The 17711-nt window shown below is 39.5% G+C and overlaps 2 protein-coding genes across 7 annotated transcripts in view; one reads left to right on the top strand and one right to left on the bottom strand.

The window, feature by feature from the left end:
- il17rc (interleukin 17 receptor C) overlaps positions 1 to 6996 on the top strand; it is a 12890-nt gene extending 5894 nt beyond the window's left edge. The window contains 8 exon segments of the mRNA XM_089011141.1: positions 440 to 663; positions 926 to 979; positions 1194 to 1245; positions 1346 to 1441; positions 2290 to 2328; positions 2404 to 2913; positions 2916 to 3022; positions 5271 to 6996. Coding sequence (XP_088867267.1) covers positions 440 to 663; positions 926 to 979; positions 1194 to 1245; positions 1346 to 1441; positions 2290 to 2328; positions 2404 to 2913; positions 2916 to 3019 — 1079 coding nt within the window. The 3' untranslated portion in view covers positions 3020 to 3022; positions 5271 to 6996.
- Positions 5506 to 17711, bottom strand: part of erc2 (ELKS/RAB6-interacting/CAST family member 2) — a 30025-nt gene continuing 17819 nt past the window's right edge. For 3 of the 6 annotated variants that reach the window (XM_089011132.1, XM_089011133.1, XM_089011135.1), the window contains 10 exons: positions 16970 to 17110; positions 16748 to 16888; positions 15353 to 15555; positions 14861 to 14983; positions 13310 to 13430; positions 13007 to 13167; positions 11404 to 11551; positions 10699 to 11319; positions 10120 to 10179; positions 5506 to 8936 (listed from right to left, as the gene is read on the bottom strand). In XM_089011132.1, the coding sequence (XP_088867258.1) occupies positions 10153 to 10179; positions 10699 to 11319; positions 11404 to 11551; positions 13007 to 13167; positions 13310 to 13430; positions 14861 to 14983; positions 15353 to 15555; positions 16748 to 16888; positions 16970 to 17110 (1686 nt within the window). In that variant the 3' untranslated portion in view covers positions 5506 to 8936; positions 10120 to 10152. The remainder of the gene's footprint in view (positions 8937 to 10119; positions 10180 to 10698; positions 11320 to 11403; positions 11552 to 13006; positions 13168 to 13309; positions 13431 to 14860; positions 14984 to 15352; positions 15556 to 16747; positions 16889 to 16969; positions 17111 to 17711) is intronic. The other 3 variants (XM_089011134.1, XM_089011137.1, XM_089011136.1) reach the window with 2 other exon arrangements.

Genomic DNA, 17711 nt, shown 5'->3' with positions numbered 1-17711 from the left:
AACATGACGTTTTCAGACCAAACAAGCACAAATGCATTGACGTGATGGTAGGACTGCTACAATGTGTCCTTTTTTTTCGATCAGGGGCGTTCCTTCCGTGACGTGAGGACTTGTCACCAACTCAAAAACAAGACTTCCGGAATATTCAGCGCGAGTCTTAAAACGTAAAATATAGCTATATGCGGTGGAATCTTTGTAAAATACGCTCAGTAGAAGTCATTTGAAGCCATTTTACAAATTATGGACACAACTTGTCCGGAGACGTCGATTGTCCTTTAAGGGGTCTTTCGACGTCCCCCGTGCTTCCGATCTGATTGCATTTTCAAAAACATTTCCAGAAGGAAAGAATGGAAATACGATAAATATTATCCTCTTTCAATGTCGTACAAGTGTAGAAAGAAGTAAACTTCCATGTAGTAATTTTGCACATCCCCATCAGGGTTCCTTCAGAAGAACATATGGCTGAATTTGACTGCTTCTGTGAATCGCGGTCGAATGAACGATAAGGGCCAAATGCTGCTGTGGAACCTGACCGCCCCCTGTAGGCTGGAGGGGGAGGCCTGGCCCTGTCGGTGGACTTCGCCACACATTTGCACTGAGATCGAGGGCTTTCGTCAACAGCTGGAGAATTCAACGTGGAAGCAAAACAAGAATTTGCTATGGGTAAGCAAAAAACAAAAAAAGACAACAAACAATGCAAAAACACTATACACTGTCTATCTATCTATCTATCTATATCCGTCTATCTGTCCATCCATTTATATATGTATTTATCTGGTTAGCTAACATTAGCACATTAACACGTCGGCAGCTTTCAATTCGAGCAGGAGCATTAAAAACAAGGAAAAACAGCAAGTATGGTGTGAACTGTGTTATACACGCTGTATTAAAAAAAAACGTATTTTTTTTATTTATGTCCTGGCAGGTGAAAATCGGTGTCTTTGAGGACATTGACCTGCACCTGTTGCCGTGTGTTATGGTAATCCACATTCTTAAGAGTTCTCAAGGATTTTTATTTTTATGTATGTTGACATTGATTACATGAGTTTTGAAAAAAAAGTTTTGACACTTTATAGGTCGAATTATATTTAAAAATGAGGTCAAAATGCTTTTGTTTTGTTTACAGTAGTTTGCATGAGTTTATGTTAGTTATTTACCCCTAACCCTCACAAAACCTTGATGTTGAAACACAGGTACGTTTAAGGCAGGGGGGCCTTCACCTGGGACCTTTTTGCCATCATCAGAGTAAGTTAGCAAAAAAAGTGGTGACAGGAGTGTGAAATACGCAGCTTTTCCTTTGAAGAAAGTGATATTTCTCATTTCGTTTGCTCGTTTGACATTGTAGCCACAAGGCGGCGCTGGAATCTGTTGGCTGTGGCAGTTTTGCTGGTGATCACCTTGACGGCGTTGATATTATGTCTTCTCCATGACTTTGTCAAGCGTAAGTGCAAGCGATTAAATGTTTTTTTTTTTTTTGGCAGGGCACTGTAGCTCCTCTATCTCATAGTTCTGAGGCTTGCCTATGTGAAGTTTGCTTCTTCCAAAATAAATAAATATTTTTAGGTGTTTTTAGCTAGCTAGCAAGCCTGTTGCGGGCTTAATGAGAACATGCACAATAGAAAGTGGATAGGAGATATGTGCCAATCGTATTTATTTGTTTATTCATTCATTCATTCCTTCGTCAATTTATTTATTTATTCATTTATTAGTAACAATAATGAAAACTGATATGTATATTATTTATGCAGTTATGTATGTATTTTTATTATTTATTTTATGCCACACGTGTATATTTATTTATTTATACATTCGTTCCTTTATCAATGTATTTATTTATTTATTATTAGTAATGATAATGATTTTTATATTATGTATTTATTTATTTAAAGTCACAGGTTCATATTTATTTATTTATTTATTTATTTATTTATTTATTTATTTATTTATTTATCCAAGTGTCCTTGAGAGTTTTGAAAGGCGCTTATAAATGAAATGTATTATTATTATTATTATTATTATTCATTTACATATTTATTTATTGAGTTGTGTTATTTTTAACTAATTAATTACTTTTTCATATTTTTGTGATCTGTATTTATGCATTTATTTTAAGTCACGGGTTTATGTTTATATGTTCATAATTTATTTATTTATTTATTTATTCATGTATTTATCCGTTCATTTACAAATGTATTTATGTATTTATTTATTTATTTATGTTATTTTTAACTAATTATTTACATTTTCTGATCTTGACCCTGTGCCTGATCATATTGTCTTTTGTGATAGAATGGGCAAGCCGATCATTTCGTGAAGGATGTACAAAGAGTAAGATATGTAAAATATATATATATTTATAAGTTCTCCTTGATGACATTCAGCTCTTATTTTGTTTTCTCGTAGGCTGCAAAGGTCACGTGGTCCTCCTGAGCCCACCAGATGTCCACGATGACATTTCGGAGGTTTGTGGCCTGGGCACCTTGCTCAGGAGTCAGGGCTTCAGTGTATCTGTGGATCAGTGGAGCAGGATGGAGCAATGCGAGCTGGGCCCCGTGCCATGGCTCCACTCTCAGCTGCTGCGCATCAACAACCTGGGAGGACGTGCGGTGCTCATCCTAACTCGCAAAGCTATGGGGCTGGTGCAAGAGTGGAGTCAGAAACATGAACAGGCACTCCAGGCAGGAAGTAGGGATGGAAACATACCTCAGTCTCCGTACTCGGATGTGTTCATGGCCTCGCTGCGCCTCATCCTTGGGGACAAGCTTCAAGGGAGGACTGGAGAACGTTTCCTCCTGGTTACATTTGAACAGGAGGTGGCGCAGTCGGCTGGAAGCTTGCCCGAGCCGTTTCAGGGACTTCATTTGTTCCAGCTTCCGTCCCAGATGAAAACTCTCTTGTGTGAGCTCACTGGGGGAGCAAAGGCAGACGGCGGAAGGATAAAGGCCGGATGGAAATGGGCAACCTTGTATGGGTGGAAAGCCTAAAAATACCCCATGCAGCCAAAGAACAATACATGTAAAATGTAAGTATTTGGGAATTTGTAAAATGTCTTCAAATGACTCACCGCATATAGTTATATTTTATGTTTTAAGACTCACGCTGAATATTCCAGAAGTCTTGTTTTTGATTTGGTGACGAGTCCGTACGTGACGTCACTGAAGGAACGCCCCTGACCGAAAAAAAAAAGGACACATTGTAGCAGTCCTTCCATGACATCAATGCTTGTTTGGTCTGAAAACCGAGTGTTGCACCAGAAAGAGCCAGAAGAGGGCGTCCAAGCTCAATGGAAGGAATTTATCAGCCTGTGGAAACCGGCTGATTTATTCCTCACAGGAGCTCGGTGGCCATTTTGTGCCTCTTTTTGGGTGAGGCATTTCCCCCCAATGTTGCCTCAAAATGGCACGGAATAAATTATTTAATCGATTGCAAACATGTATTCTTTCCTCTTCAGAACTATTTGAATCATATTCATAACTGGATGTGTAACAAGAAAGCATATTCTCCGAATCTGAAGCCATTGTTTTGATTCTCCAGCAATGCAAGACGTCTTGGCGTGACATCACGGCCTGGGGGCGGGGCTTTCTGAGAATGCCCAATTCGCAGCTAAATTTTTTTTTGCTGATTTTGGACACTAAGTCATTTTTATTGGTGTTTGCATTTGACTAAAAATATCATACTGCGTGTTTTGGGTATTTTAGATGCTATAAAACGTTTTTCTGATGTCAGTTAGGAAACAAAAAAGTGACGTCGGTTGTCCTTTAAATGAGATTAAATGAATGAAAACATTCATAGTATGAAAACATTGAAGTTGAATGAGGAAAGACCAGTATGTTGACAGAAAGAAAGTCACTTTTATTTGATGGATATAAACAAGCTGGCCAACACTCAATAGTAATCTTCGGTTACAGCACATACAATATCAAACCGGGCGGGGGCACAGAAGACAGCCTCCAGGTTTGTAAAAACAGGAAACATCACAGACAATCCATGCTTCTGGCAACACTTTCTCCCTATTTATTTTTTATTTTATATCGTCTTCCTTTAATACATTGTTGTACATCACTTTTCTTCTCATGTATTTTAACATACACACACACACCCACATAAACATAAAAAAATAATTATAAATATCCACACACCCACCCACACGCACTTTTCTGAGTAACATTTACACCAGCAACATGCTGCTCTCTCATGACACAGGCTGTCCACTAAAGAGGAGAGGAGTGGTGGTGGTGGGTTGGGCTGGAGGGGGCACAGTGAAACGCACATTACTCCCAAACACCGACATCACACTGCCACGATGCAAGAGTGAGGAATGATGCTTTACGTTCACGCAAGGAATCATTCGGCATGCTGGACACTCATATTGAACTTGCTCCTATAGCTCGGCACTGTACAGCTCAGAACATTGACTTTTGCAAAATGAAAATCATATCGTTGTACGAAGTTCATTCTGTCTGCTTGATATCTAATTTAAAGCAGATTCTTTACTTACAGACAGTGTATTGTAGGTGTTCAAATTCCTCTCATGTATACCTACAATACACTGTAAGTAAAGAATCTGCTTTAAATAAAAAAAAGGAAAATCATAGTAAAAAATAAATATATTTTAAAAACTTGAGAGCTAAATTCATGCAATAATTAAATAAATACATAAATGATAGAAAAACAACAAAATGTTTCTGGCATTGTTCACAGTGAATTGTTCATATTAAAGGACAACCGACGTCTCCGGACAAGTTGTGTCCATAATTTGTAAAATGGCTTCAAATGACTTCTACTGAGCGTATTTTACAAAGATTCCAGCGCATATAGCTATATTTTACGTTTTAAGACTCGTGCTGAATATTCCGGAAGTCTTGTTTTTGAGTTGGTGACGAGTGCGTACATGACGTCACTGAAGGAACGCCCCTGACCGAAAAAAAGGACACATTGTAGCAGTCCTTCCATCACGTCAATGCTTGTTTGGTCTGAAAACATCGTGTTGCACCAGAAAGAGCCAGAAGAGGGCGTCCAAGCTCCATGGAAGGAATTTATCAGCCTGTGGAAACGGGCTGATTCATTCCTCACAGGAGCTTGGTGGCCATTTTCTGCCTCTTTTTGGGTGAGACATTTCCCTCTCTCCCTATTGCCTCAAAATGGCACAGATTTTTTTTTTAAATCGATTGCAAACATGTATGCTTTCCTCTTCAGAACTATTTGAATCATATTCATAACTGGATGTGTAACAATTCTCCGAATCTGAAGCCATTGTTTTGATTTTCCAGCAATGCAAGACGTCTTGGCGTGACGTCACGAACTGGGGGCGGGACTTGCCCAATTCGAAAATGCCCAATTCGCAGTTCAATTTTTTGCAGATGTTGGACACTTTGTCATTTTTATTGGTGTTTTGAATTTGAATAAAAATATCATACTGCATGTTTTGGGTATTTTAGATGCTATAAAACGTTTTTTCTGATGTCAGTTAAGAAACAAAAAAGTGACGTCGGTTGTCCTTTAAGGTTGTTTTTTTTTTTTGTACATTTTTTTAAAAAAGTTAACATGTTAGGCTGTGTATTTTTGCACAGCGTAAGTCAGTGTTTAGACTTTGCTATGAAGGAATCCGGCTGCAAACCGAACAGCACCACATCCTTTCTTCCAGCAACACTCCCATTGGCACATAATGTAAATAAAAATACATGTTAAAAATAAATAAATGTTAAAAAAATACGAAAATAAATAAATACATCTGAGCAAATGGACACCTTTGAAATGCAAATGATATATGTCATGGGAGGAGAACCCCCTACTTCAAGTATTCAGTGGATAAGGACCTGAAAAGGGAGACTTTGTACTCCTGATGGTAAAGTGAGAGGATTTCATTGATATTTCTCTCCATTATTTATTTATTATTTTTTCTTTGCTTTTTTTTTTTTTTGCTCCTCTGTCTGTTTGCATTGTCTTCTCCTATAAAACACAACCATGATGAAGCGAAAACCGTGTAAGGAGGGGCGGAGAACAAAAATGAGAGGAGGAGATTAGTAACAGTCTAATTCAGGTGCCACTATACTGTCATAACGTGTCATATGGCACCATTTGTGTTGACGAAATGACAAAACAAGAAAAGTCACGAGGAAGAAAATACATTTACCGACAGAATCCTTCCACACCCGTCATTATCTTCTAACCCTCAAGTGAAATTTTGAACGGGCGGTAATGGAAGTTGCTGAAATACTACTTTATTCTCTCGATCTGATTTGTCGCAAAAAGGCCAATTTCGTGTGAGCACGTGGCCCAAGTCTGAGGTTTTCAAAGTGTGGAACAGTGAGCTTCCCCCTGAAAACACACACACGCGCACTCTCTCACACACACACACACACACACACACACACACACACACACACACACGCACCACACACAAGCCTAAAAATTATTCAGAGCATGTTTTTACATCTCCGTATTAAAAAAGGAAAGGTGCAATTTTAAAATTAAAAACACACATATATTATATTGATATTATATTTATTGTATATAAATATATTTATACTATATTTGCTGAAGCATTCAGTGAAGACTGTTTCAAATATTAAAATTAATAAATTTGCCTTCCAGGCCTAACTTGATTCTAAAGACAACACTGTATTCGCTGAAAAATAACCCATCACAGACACAAGTCATAATTTAACTAAATAATTCCCCCAAAAAAATCCCTCAAAATTTGAACATAATTCTTATTGGGCTTAATTGTGACTCTCAATGTTAGACTAGAAATTTGGTTGCTATCCTGTTTTCTAATAAAGCTGTTTAAGATAAGATAAGAAAACCTTTATTTGTCTCACAATTGAGAAATTCCCAGTTATATATACATTACATTACAGTCAACTATAAAATCTGTGACTTATGAGTCAGTAATTAATATAATTACTTAAATCCATATTGTTAAACATTTCTGATTATGCCACATTTAAGTAAATTTATCTCAAACGAAAACTGCAATGTCCAGCATTATTTAAATATTATAATTATTGTTTTAGTTCTCAGAACAATTCATAATTGCACTTTATTTTATTTTATTTTATTTTATTTTATTTTTTGTATCTCAATGTAAAGTTAATTTCATGGACCAATTTTTAGCTTACTCCTTCTCAGTCTCTTTTCTTTCAACACACGCACATTAAAACAATAAAAAAAAATCAATTGTTACTCTTGTTGAAGTTTCATTGGTTTAAAAACATTTTATTTGTTTATTTATTTATTTATTTATTTATTTATTTATTTATTTGTTTGTTTGTTTGTTTGTTTATTTGTTTTCTCAAGCTTTTGTGCCTCCTTAGAAGTACTGTGGCTCACGCTTTGAAAATCTCTGGACTAAAACAGTAGAAGGAATATAAAATAGGTAAAAGCAATGTAAAACGAACTTATAGAAAGCTTTAGATCAGTATTTCCGTTCTCTCTCTCTCTCTCTTTTGTTGTCTGTATTTTCAGACAGGGAATGTTCATCTCCACTCAGGGTTTTTCTCCAAAATCACAGAAATCCCCTGAAAATACCTTCTAGAACCTTTTTTTTTAATCTTGTCAGTTGAAACTGTTTTTTTAAATCACATATAGATACACTGTATAGATTCTCTCTATGTATAATATATGCATATCTATCATATATGTGTACATTTTTTTTTGGAAGGAGTCCATCTTATAGAAAGGGACTGAAAAAGGTCACTACGTTTCTGGATGTGACAAAGACTCGTCATTGACTGATGGTCTACTGCAGTGGTCCCCAACCTTTTTTTGCGCCACGGACCGGTTTAATATCAGTCAATATTAAATACAAAATAAACGTTTGTTTTTTAATCATTTTGCTAGCTTACGGTGGGCTAATTTCAGCGGTATGTATCACATGACCTAGACAAGCGTTTTGACATGCGTCCAGAGTAAGTCATAGACGAATGTAATCTGGTAATTTTTCATTTTATGTAAATTATTTATTCTTTCGGCGTGGCCCGGTACCAAATGACCCACGGACCGTTACCGGTCCGCGGCCCGGGGGTTGGGGACCTCTGGTCTACTGGACAACTCGTCCGAGTTATTGTATTTTTTCGGATGCTTGAGACTCTGACATATGTACAAAGTTGTCGACTGCTAATGTTCATGGAACAACTCCCTTAACCCACTGACACGATTTCTATTGAGCACCTGCAGCTAGAGCACCATGAGTTAAAAAAAAAAAAAATCCTGGAACAAGGTGCGTAGATGCATAGTCTCTTGACATAATGTGTCAGATTCTACTCACTTTTTTTTGGCCCCTCTGATTGGGTTGGTAATTACACTTTGAAAACAGACTTCAACATATTCATGCAACACTAACGTCTGCATAGATTGTTTTTTTTTGTTGTTGTTGTTGGTTTTCACTTTGTTGGATTGAAACGAGGTAATATGAAGATGACGGCAAACTCAAGCGAAAAGAACCTGGAGGGCCCTCGTGTCCATTTCAAGGCACCTCTTTGAAAAATAATCAGTGAAGTCTAACGTTTGGGACACGTTCAACATCAGTTTCTCCCAAAAAAAAAAAGGTGACACCAGTAAAAAGTTCCAAACGAGGTCCGTTTGTGGGTGTTATCGCAGATATTTAGGATTCACAGTCGCTATGACGCGGATTCTGTTTCCAAGGTGGGGGATAGCAGTGAAAATGAAGACATGGTGGAGGTGGCCAGATCCAAAGGAATCAATCAGGGTTAGGGATAGTTGACAGCTGAAGCAACCAGGATGGAAGGATACGAGGCCTTGACCAGGTGGAGAATAATCTTGGGATCTCCTGAGGAGGCCTTGTTTTCAGCAGGGGGCAAGTGTGGTTAAAATCGGAGGAAAAGGTGGCAGGAGACGTAGGATTTTTCACTTCATGTCCGTAGCATACAGTATTTCTATGCTGGGAAAGCTGAGAAGATCTGCTCCAAGGTCACCTAGAGCCACAATTTGCAAAGGGGTACAATATGTTATGAGCTGCGATTCGAGAGCTTTATTAAGACAGGAGCATTTAGTTTGGATCGATGCTGTCAAAGAGTGCATTCCAACCTGAACTGAGACAAAAATAAGAATTTTCCGTATTAACTCATTCACTGCCATTCCCGAATGTATTCGGGAATTGAAAATATGACGTAGAGCGCCATTCCCGAATTTGTTTGGGTTTTGTTTGGGGGTGCCGATAAAGCGCTGGTCAGACCTCTGACAATGTTTTTTTTTTTCTTCCACAAGGAGGCAGTATTTCCCTTTTTTCCATGTTAGCGTTTTGTTCCAGCTTCAGCTGTTGTTAAAGCGCTATATTAAACCAATATTTATGTATTGCTTTGTATTTTGGACAGCCGTCCTCATTTCAGAAGCAGATCAGAATCAGAATCATCTTTATTGCCAAGTATGTAGAACACACAAGGAATTTGTTTCCGGTAGAACACGCTGCACTAGTATCGTCGTCAAAAAAACTGCTAAGTGGCACTATACAGTTCCATTTTGGCTACTGTTGAAGAGTTCAAAGAGTTAATGGCTTGGGGGAAGAAGCTGTTTAAATGTCTGCTGGATTTGGTGCGCATGGATCGGTAGCGCCTGCCTGAGGGGAGTAGCTGGAAAAGGTGGTGGGCAGGGTGCGGAGGGTCCAGTAGGATTTTCCGCGCCCTTGTTCGGATTTCAAGCTCATATAACTCCAGACCATATAATTTAGGAATAAACTGGGGTTTTTTTTTAATGAAAAAAGAGTGTCTAAGGTTTCTAATGCTGCATAGAATATTTATGTAGTCCTAAAACTCAATATTCTGTGGTTCCTGGAATTCGAGTGACAACGACAAAAAAAAAAAACCCTGGCACTGGAGTGGACACATTTTTGCACGTCTGGCAGTGAATGAGTTAACAGTTTAATTTGGGGATGGTTGTCTGTTTTTTATTGAGGCCTACAATGCTAAGTATATTACAAAATGATTGTAAATACATATTTAAAAATGTTTGAAATTATCTGAAAAAAAATCCAATTAATTTTTCCTTGATCATTGGTGGGAGGAAGTGAATGCATAGTGCAAATTTCAGCTCCATCACAATCTCTCATACTGTGCAGCAAACTATGTCATCTAAACAAGCCATTAATATAAAATATCTCACCCATCAAAATAACTTTGGTTGTCATAGCAACGATCAGGCCCATATGCCTTCCTCATCATCCTGTTGTTGCAGGCATAGATGGTATATATTGTGGGGAGAAGAAGAATCATTAATATAGCTATGGCACTGCATACACACACACACACGCACACACACATGCACACATATACACACAAAAACATTATATCGCAATGATTTTGAGCAAGATATGTACAAACTAATTTGTCCTGAAAGTGGCAAGTTATTAGTTTAGTGTGTCTACTTAAGGTCCGTGTAACTGAGAAGATTGTTGCCAAGTGCGATTATTTTTTTTTCCTTCACTCACTCTCATTTTCTACATGAGGCGTGCGCACGCAATACATACAACGAGGCGCTCTAAAGCAGTCAAAATAACAATTTAGCAGAAGGGAAGATCTATTTTGGGAAGTGGTCATAGCTAGCAATCAACTTGTACACTGCAATTGTCCTGTTGTATGTCGGGGAGGAGCTACATTTAGCCTGGGTTGTCGGTGGAAATGATGGCGTGTTTGCGTGTGCGCATGCATCTCATCATGAAAGTTGATGACGTCAGATAAGCACCTGATAACGTATGACACTCCTAACCTGGTCCGGGGAAGGACGGTGTCCAGCATGTGGGGGTCCTCGGCCCGGACCGCCACGATGATGAGGCGACTGGTGGCGGAGATTTTGGCCGTGGTGTTGGGGCTGAGGATGCTGAGGGTGTTGAGGATGCTGAGGATGCTGAGGATGCTGAGGATGCTGAGGATGCTGTGGATGCGGGTGCTGAGGGTGAGGTCCTGGTTGGAGAGGGCCATGCGGGTGTTGAGGATGCGGTGGGAGATGTCCATGCGGATGCTGCGGGGGATGCTGGAGGTGCTGCTGATGCGGATGCTGGGGCTGCGGGGGGCGCGGGTGCTGCGAGTGCTGGGGGGCCGGTTGCGGGTGTTGCTGCGGATGTTGAGCGTGAGGATACTGGAGCTGCGGCTGCTGGGGGTGAGGGGGCTGTGGGGCGGCCTGGGGGTGCTGCGGGTGCTGCATATGAGGGGCATACGGGACCTGCTGGGCGTGCTGAGGGTGAGCGTACTGGGTCTGAGGTTGTGGCTGAGGGTGCGGGGCTTGAGGCTGCGGGTGGTGCGGAACGTGCGGATGATATTGTTCGTCTTCGTAGTTGTCGGCAATCAGTTTCATTCTACTTTGAGTCTGCAGGAGGAGAAAATTAGTCTAGGTTATCAATCACGATTATTTATTGGCTGAGTCATTCAAATGTTGTGTACGAGTACGAACGTGCTGTTTAAGTTGATGCATCAGTTTGTCCCGCTCACGCTTCAGGGACATCACTTCCTCTTGGGTTTTCTTTTTATTGGAGGCAGATAGTTCCAGGAGTGCAATATTAGCGTCTTTCTCACTAATCGCAGCCAGCAGAGCTTGTTGTCTGGAAAAAAACGAATACAATGCGATCGAGTGAAATAGGGAAATGCGCAACTACATAGATCAACAAATTAATGAAGAGCTAGTTTTCAAATTTGAAGTGAAAAATAATGACAGTTGTTGTTTACATGGGCCAATTTGAATAGTTTGGTTCGGACGTTAGCAAGCTTCATGGAATTTCACGTTTGATTTACTTTCACAGGCCGAAAAAAATGATGCAGCAGGCCAGATTTGGCCCCCGGGCCTTGATTTTGACACCTGTGATATAGAAGAATAATTATCCATATTCCCATTCACACCTACTATTTAGAATTTTCAATGAGCTTATCAATAAATGAAAACGGCCACAACTAGTTTGGCTGTAAATTAAAATTTACTGCAGTACTTAACTATATAGTTGATTTCATATGTTTTGGTAGAAAAGCAACACATGGAGAGTCTTTGGAGAGTCTAAAATGGGACCGATGAATGGAGCTGATAGAGTGTTTATGCACATTAGTAAACGTATTATGTTATCCCATGTTAGTTTAGTACATATTATGTTATTGCATGTTCAATTCAGTCGAACCGTATGAAAGCAGGATGTAACGAGTATCAAGTTTCCGTCTATGTCCAGCCAACACTGAGTTGTCCGTAGCTGATTGGACAACAGATCGCTGCTGTGGACGTTCAAAAACTAGTCAGAGCGGGAGCTCTTCCCTCTTTGTTCCTATCTTTGTTCGTGTGCTCTGACTTCGCTCCTGCCTAGACGATAGAAGTGCTTTTTCTGTCTCACTAGAATAAAGTAGTTTTTTGTTCACCATCTATCATCGTCACTGATATTTTTATATCACTGAACTTCGTTGAACACCGAACCAGAAGCGAAACAAGAATTTGAACCGAACAGAGCAATCATTGCTAGCAGCATCGAAGATATCTATATGCTTTGTTTTACCCATTTCATTTTTGTATTATTTGAACATAGTGACTGCAGCAAGAAAAAAACAGCTTCTTGCTGGACAATGGCACCATGTTTGTTTGTGGTTTTGTAAACTAATTAATTCTGCCTGAAAATATTGTGTATATAAAATAAGAACACCAGAGGACGCAGTTCTTCCTTCAGAGTTGTCGAATGGGGAGGATGCAAATGCCTCAAAGGGCTTGAACAAAATACTTTGCTACTGGGAGGAAGCCACGCCATCCACGAGTACAGCGTACTGTCAAATATCAAATGACTTATCCTTATAATGACGAATGGAATTCAAATTAATATGCTCCTATGCAGTGATTTTCTGTTGGTTGCCTGGCAACTAAATATGTTCTCTGGAAATGTTTGTGCCGACGAACTGAATCCTGACAAAGCAGTGCAGTCGAGATATAAAGCGGAATGCGACAGAACAGTTCTCTACATCCAGGGTACGGAGCGGACTTCATTTAAGTTCAAATTCGCAAAGCAAATCCCCAAAGCAAAGATGCTCACTTCATCTCTAGAATCTCCTCCAGCTGTTTCCTGCGCTCTTGCCTCATGTTGGTGAGGTGGCTGTCCCTCTCTTGCAGCGACTGCTGAGTAGACGACAGCCTCTGCTTTGTGGAATCCAGTTCTTGCCTCGTCCTCTCCAGTGTGTTCATCAGGTCCTCTAGCTAAATGACAGACAGCGTGAGTTCAGAATAAGATTATTTAGTACACATGAAATTGGTTTCAGTTCAGAAAAAAACGGGGAGCATCTGGTGTAAATAGTATAAAATGTACTGAAAATACAGTACTTTTCATATTCAAACTCACTTTCGAGTGGTGGCCGCCCTCCAAGCTGTCCTTTCGGGGATCCTGTCCCAAACCTTTTTTGTCGCCTTGAGATACCAGTTTGATATTTGTACCTTTCTTGGCCGGATCTTTGACTCCTTGTCTGTAAAAGCACTCATGATTAAAAGCAGCGTTGAAAATCCATCCATCCATCCACCCAATCAACCCACCAATCAACCGATCCATCTATACATCCATCAAACCAATCCACCACACCAATCAATCCATCCATCCGTCCATCCATCAATCCATCCATACATCACACCAATCCATCACATCAATCAATCAATCAATCAATCAATCAATCAATCAATCAATCAATCAATCAATCAATCAATCCATCCATCCATCCATCCATCCATCCAATCAATCCATCATCATCCATCGATCCATCCATTCATACATCCATCATCCAGCCATCATTCATCATTCATCCATCCATCCATCCATTCCATCCATCCATCCACCCAATCAACGCACCAATCAACCGATCCATCTATCCATCCATCAAACCAATCCACCACACCAATCAATCCATCCATCCGTCCATCCATCAATCCATCCATACATCACAGCAATCAATCAATCAATCAATCAATCAATCAATCAATCAATCAATCAATCATCATCCATCCATCCATCCATCCATTCATTCATCATTCATCCATTACACCAATCCATCGATCCATCCATTCATACATCCATCATCCAGCCATCATTCATCATTCATCATCCATCCATCCATCCATCCATCCATCCATCCATCCACCCAATCAACGCACCAATCAACCGATCCATCTATCCATCCATCAAACCAATCCACCACATCAATCAATCAATCAATCAATCAATCAATCAATCAATCAATCAATCAATCAATCAATCAATCAATCAATCAATCAATCAATCCATCCATCCATCAATCCATCACACCAATCAATCCATCTATTCATTCACCATTCATCCATTCCACCAATCAATCCATCGATCCATCCATTCATACATCCATCTTCCAGCCATCATCCATCCATCCATCCATCCATCCATCCATCCATTCACCATTCATCCATCACATGAACACATTACACCAATCAATCGATCCATCCATCCATCGTCCATCCAATCATCCATCCAGTCACCATTCATCCATCACACCAAACAATCGATCAATCCATCTGTCCATCCATCCCTCCATCTATCCATCCATCAATCCATCCATCATCTTTCCATCACACCAATCAATCGATCCATCCATTCATCACACTAATCCATCACACCAATCAATCGATCCATCCATTCATCCACTCACACATTCACGGGTCAATTCATGGTATGGAAACAAACAAATTTGCTTGCCTAAAGCAATCAAAACTCAATAGGAATCAACAAAAGCCAGCACACTATGGAAACGATTTCAAAGCAGACCATCACGCAGTGATGTTTGTGTCATGTGAGCGTCACTCTGACACAAGCATTCGTAAATCATTCTACAGACCGCATCGCTGAGCTCGTGTGCCAGGACAGAGCACTCACTTTCCCAGGAAGTCCCACACCATGCCCCCTATTGGCTGGGGGGCAGCGGACATCGAGGGGAGCGGGTCAAGGGGGGCTCTGCCACCGGGACGAGGGGTGGGGCGAGGGGCGGTGTGAGGGGGGCTGTGTTAGGAAAGGGGTGGGTGCATTTTGGGGCAACGCGACACGGCGTTGTTATTATTGGGTCATGGGAAAGGATAGAAAAGATTAAGGTGATCAATAGTGGGTTGAAAATAGAAATAGAAAAGGAGCAGGGCGGAAAAAGTGGGTCAAGGTGGTAAAAGAAGAAAACTCAATTAATCCAATGCCTCGAATAAAATAATCTTACAATTGCATGAAGTGATTATTCTCTATCCATTTTGGGAATGTGGGAGGGAGTACCAGGAGAAAACCCACACAGGCACAGGGAGAAAATACAAATTCTACAAAGGAATGCCGCACTCGAACCCTGCACTTCCGCAATGTGATGCTAACAAAGAACCAGTACGTTACCTTTCCAACTCTGCGATCTTCTTGTCTTTGTCATTCTTCTCGGTCTCCACCTCGCGCAAGATGTCCAGGAGCCTCTCCACCTCCGTCTGAGCCTTGTTGACTTCATCCTTGTAGTAGCCCACCTCCTTCTCCAGCAATTTCACTCTGTCCACGTATTCCGGGTTCCCTCTTGAGCCTGACTGATGCTCCACTTCGTGAACCTTCTAAATCGCATAAAAAAACAACAACAATAAACTTTATTGATATCCTCTACACTCCCTTGTATATGTGTGCCTAAAATTAAATCACCAAGTAAATAACGCGAGGATGTCATTTGTGATGCTAGATCATTTCGTCCATAAGAGATTCGCAGTCAAACATCCAATAAACACCGGAGTAGTTTGGTGCAGGGGTGGACAGTCAAGGCCTTCTCTGCAGGCCTAAAAATATCTGAATCACAGACTTTCATTTCTTTTCCCTTGTTGTGCTACTTCCAGACGTGCGTTTTTGTATTTAAGTCGGCAGAGTTGTTTCTCGGTCGTGTATTGAAATACAGTAAAGTCTCATTATATCGATATTCTCGAGAGTCGGAAAAAATATCGATATAACCGGCACTATCGATATATCCGACCCCGTTTGCATGTAATTTTCTCCGTGCGTGCATAGAAATAGTATCGATATAACCGGGACTATCGATATATCCGATATCGATATAACAAGACTTTACTGTATAATTCTATTTTCACTTCACGGAGACTTTAACGTGAACGTCAGGGTGCTCACAATACTTTGAACTAGCTTCCTTTGAAAACACGCATATCAATGCATTAAACTATTGTTGGAAAAGTGATCCTATTCCGGCAGTCTAACTAAAAAAAAGAAAGATCTAGATGTATAGATTACCGACAAAATGTTTTAAATTATTACAATTTTGATGCATACGGATTACTGCTCATTGTAATCCCTCAATTCAACACTATTTAAAAAATATTACATAAGAATTATTCAAAACGATTTTTAACATCCAAATTAAAGAGGAATATGGATGTACAGTAAAGTCTCGTTATATCGATATCGGATATATTGATAGTCCCGGTTATATCGATACTATTTCTATGCACGCACGGAGAAAATTACATGCAAACAGGGTCGGATATATCGATAGTCCCGGTTATATCGATATTTTTTCGGACTCCCTTGAATATCGATATAATGAGACTTTACTGTATGTAATTGTTCCATCACACAGTTCACTTTTTTCTTAATAAACATACTTTTCTGTGGTATTTACATACCTGGAGATGTACTAGTATATCGTAAACTTCTCTAGGTGCAGCTCTGGCTATACGACAGCTGAGGTTTTCCCCCCAAAAGTGTATAAAGGGTATATAATCCCGCCAGGAGACGCACACCCACCTTCTGTAACTGCGTTTCCAATTTACTACACTCCTCCTTTTTCTGCTCAATGGCGATCTCCAAGGACTTGAGCTTAGAGTCCTTTTTGAGGCCAGAAGATGCCAAAGAAGATGCGTGCTCCTTAAGATCAATGAGGCTGGACTAAATGTGCATATACGGGACAAAGCAGGGTGTTGAGAAAAAAAGGTGGGACAGAAAATTCAAGCCAAGTGGTCCGCGAACCTCTTTCTCGGTTAATTCGATCTGCAGGCTGTTGACTTTCTCCTTGAGGTCCTTGTTCTCCTTCTTGTAGGCGTCAACTTCCTCCAGACGTTCTCGGTCTTCCCGCTCACGTTGGTCCTTTAAACGTTCAATGATTCTCTCCTGATCACAGACACACACGCACAGACACGCACGCACACACACACACACAATAATAATGAAGATAATAATAAGATAATAATAATAATAATAGAATTAATATAATATAATATAATATAATAATAATATAATATAATAATAATAAAATAATAATAATAATAATAATATAGTAAATTTAATGAATACAATAAAAAAATAATAATAGTAATAATAATACTAGTAAAAATACAATATAATCTAAATATAATAATAATAATAATATAATAATAAATATAGTAATAATGTAATTTATGTAATGTAATAATACTACTACTACTACTACTACTACTACTACTACTACTACTACTACTACTAATACTAATAATAATAATAATAATAATAATAATAATAATAATAATAATAATAATAATAGAACCGTAGGCCTCAATACTTTAACAGAAAAACTTAACCTGTGACTGTAAAGTGTCTTTGAGTGTTTTGAAAGCTGCTTAGAAATACAGTAAAGTCTCGTTTTATCGATATCGGTTATATCGATAGTACTGCTTATTACGATATTATTTCTATGAACGCAAGGAGAAAATTTACATGTCGCAGGATCGGATAT

This window comes from Hippocampus bargibanti, linkage group LG12 (assembly GCF_051943395.1).
Source record: "Hippocampus bargibanti isolate YZ-2025 linkage group LG12, ASM5194339v1, whole genome shotgun sequence".
In the NCBI taxonomy this organism is placed as follows: domain Eukaryota; kingdom Metazoa; phylum Chordata; class Actinopteri; order Syngnathiformes; family Syngnathidae; genus Hippocampus; species Hippocampus bargibanti.
The sequence above is the reverse complement of the archived record's forward strand: the minus strand, read 5'-3'. Positions and strand labels throughout refer to the sequence as shown.